This window comes from Stylophora pistillata, chromosome 1, assembly GCF_964205215.1.
Source record: "Stylophora pistillata chromosome 1, jaStyPist1.2, whole genome shotgun sequence".
Lineage (NCBI taxonomy): Eukaryota > Metazoa > Cnidaria > Anthozoa > Scleractinia > Pocilloporidae > Stylophora > Stylophora pistillata.
Genome location: NC_142519.1, coordinates 58,585,310 through 58,595,721, shown reverse-complemented (window position 1 = coordinate 58,595,721; position 10,412 = coordinate 58,585,310). Strand labels below are relative to the sequence as shown.

At 38.2% G+C, this 10,412-nt stretch overlaps 1 protein-coding gene and 2 long non-coding RNA genes across 3 annotated transcripts; all 3 read left to right on the top strand.

Moving 5' to 3' along the window:
- Nucleotides 1-317: 317 nt before the first annotated feature.
- Nucleotides 318-2,263, top strand: LOC148743381 (uncharacterized). Its single transcript, XR_015989129.1, has 3 exons — nt 318-680; nt 1,139-1,212; nt 1,963-2,263. It is a non-coding gene; the product is annotated as an uncharacterized LOC148743381 (long non-coding RNA).
- Nucleotides 2,264-2,774: 511 nt separating this feature from the next.
- LOC148743380 (uncharacterized) lies at nt 2,775-9,223 on the top strand. The gene is made up of 7 exons (XM_088751064.1): nt 2,775-2,793; nt 3,686-3,759; nt 4,540-4,686; nt 5,619-6,041; nt 7,799-7,945; nt 8,341-8,763; nt 9,131-9,223. The coding sequence occupies exons 1-7, from the start codon at nt 2,775-2,777 to the stop codon at nt 9,221-9,223; spliced, it is 1,326 nt and encodes a 441-aa protein (XP_088607190.1).
- On the top strand, nt 8,927-10,249 carry LOC148743379 (uncharacterized). The gene is made up of 2 exons (XR_015989123.1): nt 8,927-9,303; nt 9,918-10,249. It is a non-coding gene; the product is annotated as an uncharacterized LOC148743379 (long non-coding RNA).
- Nucleotides 10,250-10,412: the final 163 nt, after the last annotated feature.

The window sequence follows — 10,412 nt, the reverse complement described above, 5'->3', positions numbered from 1 at the left end:
TGTAAACTTTTGAGTTTTTAAACCCGTGTTGCACAAAAAGTATTCAATGCATCAGGCTCGTATTCATTGGCCGAGTTAATCGTACTTTTACGTTTCGATATTCAGAACTGATTTATTTTTAGCTCCATCAGAAACTGAATTGCTTATGCTAATGAGGCAAATATTGTAAACAAGGATACCCCTATTAAGAGCCATGGGAGGCCAAATAAAAAGATAACGACATCGATGAACAATAGCTGGAATCGCAGCAAGAGAGAGAAAATTAGAATTAATGCTAACCCCCTACTGTTGGAACTGATTCGGTAGACGCACGAAAAAGTAATGGTTGCGTGAGAAGAGCTGAGAATATTTTAATATTGGAGCCTCTTCTCAGCTCTTTTCACGCAATCATTAATTCAAAAATTTGATCAACAAAGAAAGTTAATTTATGCAAAGTTGTGACTAGTTCAAACTATTTGCAAACGATATGTTACATGGTCATCAAATGCTTTCGTCATAAAAGCGATTGTAATTATTTGCGAATTGGGGAAGGCTGTGAATTTTTATTACGAAGCTGATATCAAAAATACCGTGTTCAAAAGGCTGAAAGTGTCTCAAATCAAGGGAATCCGGTAATGTATCCTGTCAATGCATGCTACCTAATGGCATGAGACAACCACTTGATTATCTTGCTCTTGGCGGTAAGTCATTTGTTACGTGAAAAATATCTGGGAAATTCCAGAATTGTCTAGAACAATGATCGACTTACAGGCGGAGTGTGGTTATGTGACGTCACGAGACTGCTCGTCACTATCACAAGCCAAAACACCCCTCATTCCTTAGTTCATCTTAGTTTCCTCAGCAACAAGCCACTAGGATGATCTTCCTAACTCCCAATGGGAATGATTTCAGTTTATGGCGTCAAGTTTTCCAAACAGTTTGCAGTTTAATCATAACTTCTTGGGGGAAGAGACACCGGGAGAGTAAATTACCTGTCTAAAAATACGACGCAGTGACTTTGACCGGGGCTCGAATCCTGAGTTAAGGAGGCTGGGCCCAGCGCAAACACATCAGGGCACCGAGTCCCCTTAAATCTATCAGTTCTAAAATTTAAGGTGGCGTTGACCGCATAGACAGATCTTTTTTTTCGACTTCGCAGAAAGATGAATCTTGAAATGCTGCTTCTAATTCAAAGATAAAAAGTTCGGTTGATGGAACGCTTCTGGCATACAGGTAGATAAAGCTAAAATCGAGCTGAGGTCTTTCTAAGAGGCTGTAGATTTGTCAGTAAAGAGATTATCATAACTTTTTGAAAAGTAATTAAGACCGCAAGGAGGCAAATCAGTGAAGTCATTTGAAACCACTTGAACATAATCAAAGACTCTGAATAACCGGCACCTGTGTTCTCTAATTTTCTTGTTTTTTTTTGTTTTTTTTTTTCCTATCTTGATTTCATTTGTGTAAAGCCAAAGTTTGACCATGAACGCGTTAAATATTTCTCAGGTTTCACACCCATCATTTCTTCCTGAAATAAACTAGTGGATTTGAACACGAAAAAGAATTCTGCGATCGAGGAATGCTGACTACGTTTTAAAAATAAACGCTAATCCGGTTGATATGTAAAAGTCGATATTGTTTCTGCATGATGCCAGAAACTTTCGCACACAAAATATAAGCAAAATATGAAAATCTTCAATGACAAAATAGACAGGCGTTTATCAGGCATAGAAATTCTAGATTAGTTTCGTCATCGCTGCCAAATGACACCATAAAATTAGAAAGTTTACGACGTTCCCGATCCAACAAACGACATTGTGACGTAATCCCGTAGCTATTGTAAATACATCTGTGAGATCAATAATCATTACTTTCTTAACCTGAGCGTACTTGCCCGAACATCTCATCTTCACGTAAGGCAAACAAAGGGTGGAACATGGCCTTCTTTGCTTTTGTAACACTTGCTTTGGCCTCACTTGCTTTTAGAGAGATCAGCGCAACCTCGAAAACCGCCCTAGAATCTCAAGACGGCGCCTATAAGCTGCAATGGAGATATAACAACAGCCAGTTGATTTTCACTCTTGCTTGTCAAACAACCGGTTACTGCGCGGTGGCGTTTAGTGAAACAGCTGATGGCAAGAACATGGTCAATTATGACATAGCCGTGACAGGATATGCCTCTGGTGCAGGATACGTAGATGTAAGTCAATCTGCAATATTTTCTTCATCGATAAGTTTCGTTTCTTATCTTTGTTTAACACATTGAAAGTTTCCTTTCATTTTGCCAAACCGCTTTGGCAGGCATCGAGATCATGCAAGAATGGTAAAATAATTCTTTCGAAATAAAGCTGAGCAAATCAAGATTATATATCAGACACCGAATTTCAGGGTTTCTCAGACTTCTGCCGTGTTCTGAGAAATGTTGAAACAACATTCTTGTTTCATATCTCCCCAGGGGGTTGCGTTCAACGGTCCTGAAAGGTTTCCACCTGGTCTTTATTTACAAGGCTTAGTGCATTCTTCAGAAAATCTTCATCTAAGTTAAAGTCAATAAAATTGAAAGCAGAGAGAAACAAAACTGTAAAAGTGTGAAAACTGTACTTTTTTGCTGTTAGGTTCGGCTGACCGGTTTTTCACTCATTAAGTCGCGTAAATATGGTTCTCTAGTGATTAATTACGAGAAGGGAATATAATAGAGTGTCTGTTTCTTTTGTTATTCTAATATTGCCAGCCGTGAAGCTCATATTTAACATTTTCTTAAGAACGCATAATTCCCTCGTATTCAACTTCAGGTAGACATGCCAAAAGAAATTCCAAGTAACGTTCCTATATTATGAAGCCGTAAGTAAACTTATGTTTGACGTGCACAACCAGAGGGCTCCCATTAATATTTTGAAACTATTTACTAAAACATCTCATATTCATACCTACAATACTCGATCATCCAAATCGCAGCTCTTTAGTACAAAGTACTCTAGACTTAACCTACAAAAAAAGGCTTTCTCGCGTGTTGGTGTCAAAATTTGGAATAAGATACCGAAAGAATTCAAAACGTTATCAAAACATTCCTTTAATAAACAAATTAAAACGTCTTTATTTCAGATACTAGATAATGAAGATTCCTATCTTGATGTTGAAAAGATCTCCTCTAAACTTAAGGACTGCATAATTAAAACAAATTGATCCGATTGCTTTCAGTACTAATGTATTTGCTTCTATACTTTATTGAACAACTATTGATGTATTTGCCAGCTATGCTTCTTTTTATAACTTAACAATATCTAATTATTTAGTTTTTAATTTTCTTTATATATTGTAAATAATGTTTGTTGATGATTGACCCGCCTCGAATAGCAAATTTGCTATCTGCGGGTCAACATAATCTAAATTATTTTGTAAGAAAAAGAAAAATAAAGTGTGTAAAGTGTAAAAAAAAAAAAAAAACTATGGTGAGCAAATTAGTTTTTTATGGTGAGCAAATTAGTGTGATAGTAATGGATTGTCGCCAAATTATTTACCAAAAAAATTAACATTTCTTAGAGACAAAAAAAACTGCGTCATTTGACCACAACCCAGTAAAAAATTGTCGTCTGAGATGTATTTCCTTCCTGTCTTCCAAGGCAATGATAATAGATCCATAGATTCCATTCCAATAAAATGTCAGACTAAGAAAAAGCGAATAATCATTCTACATATATTTACCCTTCAGACACCCACGACTTGGTTGACCACAGGAAGGTGCAGAATGCTTGCACGCCTCGACGTGTCACACACATATACACAGTACATTTAACATACTTAGTGGATAGTTCTCTGTCGTGATCACCAAAAAGTAGAGTATTGCCTCCTATATCTCAGTTACTTTTGCCATAATTTTATCTTACGATATTGTGAAGCGCGACTGAATATATTCATATAGAGGTCTGCGCTATATAAATGTAAATTATTATTATTATTATTATTATTATTATACGTATTATTATTATTATTATTATTAAAACCTGAAGAAATGGAGTACGAATTTTCGTGATAAAATATTATCTTCTCGTCTTTCACGCTCTCAGTCTGGTGATTTCGCCGTAGGTGTGAGTTATCGTGACCGCGTCCTTCAGTTGTTCTCATGAAATTGTTGTGAGGAATGTTGCTAGGCTACAGTCGACTTACGATATTCCTAATCTTAAAATTAAGCTTTGTTAGGCAAACAAGTTTCCCCGTCACTCACTGTTGGTTAATTTTCTAGGAAATGATCTGTACGTGACTGGTGTAGATTACTTCCGCTACCCTTTCAACCAATCAGATGCAAAATTAAAACCGATCATGACTCGGTCACTCGCTTGTTTTTTTTCCCGCGCTTGCGCTTGTAGCTGACCATATATGGTTTATTTTGAGTTATCATCGCTCCTACTTTTTCTGATTGGCTGCCCTGAGTACGTTGGATTTGGTTCTACGATACTCAATCGACAAATTCTCTATATAAAAATTTACGTTGAAATTATAAACGGTGGCATTTTTCACTTTGACGCTTTATGGTAAACCTAAGGCGGTTGGACTTTGTTTTGACAGGATTACTGGAGCCGAGGGCCGGGACCACCGAAAAAAGATGGAACACAAAGTTACAAACTCATATCAGCCTCTGAAGCTGGTGGGAAAACCACTGTGGAGTTTTACAGGGATGCTGAGACGGGAGATGCTGAAGACGTCCAATTTAAGGTATTAATGATACGATTTAGTAGCGTAAAGATGACAACACTGCTCTAAATTTGCCTTTTCTAGTTTTAAGTCGATATGATATCTTTTCATGCCGGAAAGCCGAGTTGTTCGCAGCGGAAATCCTTTAGCGGAAATCCCTCAGGGGGGAAGAAAACGAGTACCTTAGACCCCCCCATCCACTCCATCCAAAGAATTTTCTTCAGAAAATATGGAAGAAAGATATATTATAGGGATTTATAAGATTTAACAGCTTGAAAGACAACATTGCTCTAAATTCGCCCTTTTTTAGTTTTAGGTCGATTAGATATCTTTTCTTTGTGTCGGAAAGCCAAGTTGTTCGTAGTTTGAATAGGATTAAAAAAGTTGCCACATGAGTAGGATGGGTGCATGAAGTTTTTGTGCGAAGCTATACTATTAGGTTAGGCGTAACGGGTCTTCTCGGGTTCTACTGAAATTACCGAGTGTTGATATGACAGGTTATTTTTTTTTAATTTTTCCAATTAAGGAGTGAAGAAAAGAGAAAAATTTCAGAGATCCTATACGTTATAATTGCAGTGATAATAAATGTGAATATACAGATATAATTTTTCATTTGTTCTTTGACAGGGATGTCATGCGTAAAATCTGGCTTAAAGCTTTCAGATAGGGGAGGGGGAGTGGAAATCTTTCAGGAGGGAGGGGGCGAGTGTCTTAGACCCCCCTCACCCACCCTGTCTAAAGAATTTTCTGCAGAAAATATGGAAGAAGTATATTCTTAGGGAACATGTGTGACTGATCCCCATTGAACGATTCACCTCCAGCATCTGTTCTCAGCCCACCTACCACCCCGTCCCCCACGCCCTTCGAAAAAGGAAAACCCAGCCTAAGATTTCTCAATCAATCATCTTCTCGAAAAATTTCTTTTGTTTTATTTTTGTGTTTCCTTTGTGCAGAACACCACTGAAGTTAAAGTAATATTCGCCTCAAAAGCCACCAGTGATGCGAACAATAATGGTTTGTCAAAACACGACAAGACCAAAATATTGGATGGGAGATATAACTTGATTTCTTTAGCGAAGGAACCTCCGCCGTTGCCATCAACAACAGCCATACAACCATCGGCAACAATGATGTCGACAAAAGAATCGGTGGCTCCTACGACTCCAATGGCTCCTCCAAAATACGCAAGTGTCATGTCTCCCGATGGCTCATTCAAACTCGAATGGACCTACAGCAACAGCACACTGATGTTCAAGATGACCTGTAAAACAACCGGTTGGTGTGCTGTAGGATTTACCACAACAGCTGATGGCAAAAACATGGTCAATTATGACATAGCCGTGACAGGATATGCCTCTGGTGCAGGATACGTAGATGTAAGTCAATCTGAAATATTTTCTTCATCGATAAATTTCGTTTCTTATTTTTGTTTAACACATTGACAGTTTGCTTTCATTTTGCCAAACCGCTTTGGCAGGCATCGAGATCATGCAAGAATGGTAAAATAATTCTTTCGAAATAAAGCCGAGCAAATCAAGATTATGTATCAAACAGCGAATTTCAGGGTTTCTCAGACTTCTGCCGTGTTCTGAGCATTGTGGAAACGACATTCTTGTTTCATATTTCTCCAGGGGGTTGCGTTCAAAGATGCTGAAAGGTTTCCACCTGGTCTTTACTTACAAGGCTTAGTGCATTTATCAGAAAATCTTCATCTAATAAAATTGAAAGAAGAGAGAAACAAAACTGTAAAAGTGTGAAAACTGTACTTTTTGCTGTTAGGTTCGGCTAACGGTTTTTCACTCATCAAGTCGCGTAAATATGGTTCTCTAGTAATTAATTACGAGAAGGGAATATAATAGAGTTTCTGTTTCTTTTTTTATTATTCTAATATTGCCAGCCCTAGAGCTCATATTTAACATTTTCTTAAGAACGCTTAATTCCCTCGTATTCAACTTGAGGTAGTCATACCAAAAGAAATTTCAAGTAGCAGGTTGAAAAAAAAAAAAAAAAACTATGGTAAGCAATTTGTTTTTTATGGTGAGCAAATTAGTGTGATAGTAATGGATTGTCGCCAAATTATTTACCAAAAAAATTAACATTTTCTAGAGACAACAAAAGCTGCTTCCTTTGACCACAACCCAGTAAAAATTGTCGTCTGAGATGTATTTCCTTCCTGTCTTCCAAGGCAATGATAACAGATCCATAGATTCCATTCCAATAAAATGTTAGACTAAGAAAAATCGAATAATCATTCTACATATATTTACCCTTCAGAAACCCTCGACTTGGTTGACCACAGTAATGTGCAGAATGCTTGCATGCCTCGACGTGTCACACACATATCCACAGTACATTTAACATACTTAGTATGTAGTTCTCTGTCGTGATCACCTAAAAGTAGAGTATTGTCTCTTATATCTCAGTTACTTTTGCCATAATTTTATCTTACGATCTTGTGAAGCGCGACTGAATATATTCATATAGAGGTCTGCGCTATATAAATGTAATTTATTATTGTTATTATTATTATTATTATTATCATACGTATCATTATTATTATTATTATTAAAACCTGAAGAAATGGAGTACGAATTCTCGTGATAAAATATTATCTTCTCGTCTTTCACGCTCTCAGTCTGGTAATTTCGCCGTAGGTGTGAGTTATCGTGACCGCGTCCTTCAGTTGTTCTCATGAAATTATTGTGAGGAATGTTGCTAGGCTACAGTCGACTTACGATATTCCTAATCTTAAAATTAAGCTTTGTTAGGCAAACAAGTTCCCCGTCACTCACTGTTGGTTAATTTTCTTGGAAATGATCTGAACGTGACTGTTGTAGATTACTTCCGCTACCCTTTCAACCAATCAGATGCAAAATTAAAACCGATCATGACTCGGACACGCGCTTTTTTTTTTCCCGCGCTTGCGCTTGTAGCTGACCATATATGGTTTATTTTGAGTTGTCATCGCTCCTACTTTTTCTGATCGGCTGCCCTCAGTACGGTGGATTTGGTTCTACGATACTCAATCGAGAAATTCTCTATATAAAAAATTTAGGTTGAAATTATACACGGTGGTGTTTTTCACTTTGACGCTTTATGGTAAACCTGAGACGGTTGGACTTTGTTTTGACAGGATTACTGGAGCCGAGGGCCAGGACCACCGAAAAAAGATGGAATACAAAGTTACAAACTCATATCAGCCTCTGAAGCTGGTGGGAAAACCACTGTGGAGTTTTACAGGGATGCTGAGACGGGAGATGCTGAAGACGTCCAATTTAAGGTATTAATGATACGATTTAGTAGCGTAAAGATGACAACACTGCTCTAAATTGGCCTTTTCTAGTTTTAAGTCGATATGATATCTTTTCATGCCGAAAAGCCGAGTTCTTCGCAGCGGAAATCCTTCACCGGAGATCCTTCAGGTGGGAAGAAAACGAATATCTTAGACCCCCCCCCCCCCTCCCCCATTCACCCTATCCAAAGAATTTTCTACAGAAAATATGGAAGAAAGATAATCTTAGGGAACATGTCTAACAGATCCCCATTGAACGATTCATCCCCAGCATCTGTTCTCAAACCACCTACCACCTCGTCCCCCCACCCCCTTCGAAACTGAGGAAAACCCATCTTTCTGCAATATTTCCTTTGTTTTATTCATTTTTTTCCTTTGTGCAGAATAACACCGAAGTTAAAGTGATATTCGCCTCGAAAGTCACCAGTGATGCGAACAATAATGGTTTGTCAAAACACGACAAGACCAAAATATTGGATGGGAGATATAACTTGATTTCTTTAGCGAACGAACCTCCGCCGTTGCCATCAACAACAGCCATACAACCATCGGCAACAATGATGTCGACAAAAGAATCGGTGGCTCCTACGACTCCAATGGCTCCTCCAAAATACGCAAGTGTCATGTCTCCCGATGGCTCATTCAAACTCGAATGGACCTACAGCAACAGCAAACTGATGTTCAAGATGACCTGTAAAACAACCGGTTGGTGTGCTGTAGGATTTACCACAACAGCTGATGGCAAAAACATGGTCAATTATGACATAGCCGTGACAGGATATGCCTCTGGTGCAGGATACGTAGATGTAAGTCAATCAGCAATATTTTCTTCATCGATAAATCTCGTTTCTTATTTTTGTTTAACACATTGACACTTTGCTTTTATTTTTTTTTATTGGATAACTAATTTACTAAATGACTGACTGACTTAATAAAAACTGACTGAGTTGGTGACTCACTGAATCGCTGACTGACTGACTTACTGACTATTAGCTGATAAATTGACTCTGTGAGTTACCCATTCCGTGACTGACTCACAAACGCATTGCAAATGAAAGAGAGACAAACGAAAGAGTGAAAATAACATAGATGAACTTTTATTTTAGAGTAAATACTAGGTAGGGCCCGCCAACCTTTAACAAACTCTATAAATATGCAATTTAAAATCAATAGCATTTGCCTTCGTTTGCTAACAGAATTACTGGAGCACGTCCTTATCAAAACCAACCAGAAACCCAAAGCAAAGCTTCCTCCTCACAAAGGTGAGTGAAAAGGACGGTACAACCATGGTGGAGTTCTCCAGGGATGCTGTAACAGGAGACACCGCCGATGATGTGCAGTTCCAGGTAAGACTTTTAGCCAGACACTGCAGGCTCTAAAAATCAATCACAAAATTTGGCTTAATTCGAGGAAAGAAAGCTGGTCACCGATGGCTTTGCATATTGAGGTCGTGCCAAAATTTTAAGAAATAAATCTGTGTGAGAAATTGAAAACTATGTACTATGAATAGAGGAGTTTTTCATAATATATAACGGGCCAATATGGTTGGTTATCAGTTTTCTTTAAATGTAAAGAACAAGTAACAGGCTTTCAATTTGTTTCTCATCCGTCCAATCATACTCCTATTCATTCATTCATACATTCATTTATCCTTCATCTATGCACTTATCCACAATGATTCAAACTCGTTTACTTCTTCATTCATTCAATCATTCATATTCATTCATTCCTCACTTACTCATTCACTCATCCAATATATTTCTTCGTTTCTCTGATTTCTCGTTTCCTCGTTCCCCTATTCCCTCGTTCCCTCTTTCCCTCGTCACCTCGTTCCATCGTGCCTTCGTTCCCTTGTTCCCTTGTTCCCTCATTTTGCTGTTCCCTCGTTCCCTTATTCCCTCGTTGCCTTCGTTCCTTCGTTCCTTCATTCATCAAGTCTTTGTATTACTATCATTATCAGGATGATACCCAAGTAACAATTGTGTGGGCTTTAAGTGGAACTGATGCAAACGTCAACCTGTCAAAACACACAGTAACCGGGATACTAAGTGGCAAACATAACATGATAACGGAAGCGATGGAAGCGATGGAAGCGAAGACTGGAACTAAACCGAACACCGGTCATGTGATTTTCCCGTCTACTGCTATTTTCCTGGCCAGCATAACTGCCTATTTTCTTGCATTTTCACCTTCGTGATAATCATAGAAACATAAAACTATAATTACCATAGTGACCTTGAAACAATGAAGTAGTTTTTGATCAAGTTTTGATGGTAAACCTGCTTTGCATTAGTTTTATCTTAGTGCCCAATCCCCCTTCCTCCCAGCAGAAAATTCTGAAGAACATCGCAATCTAGTCACCGCCATTTTTTACCCGCACGGGTATCAAGATTTTCCCAATTTTACGGTGGCGCATAGGGGACATGACACATTTTTTTTATCGCGCGATAAATGA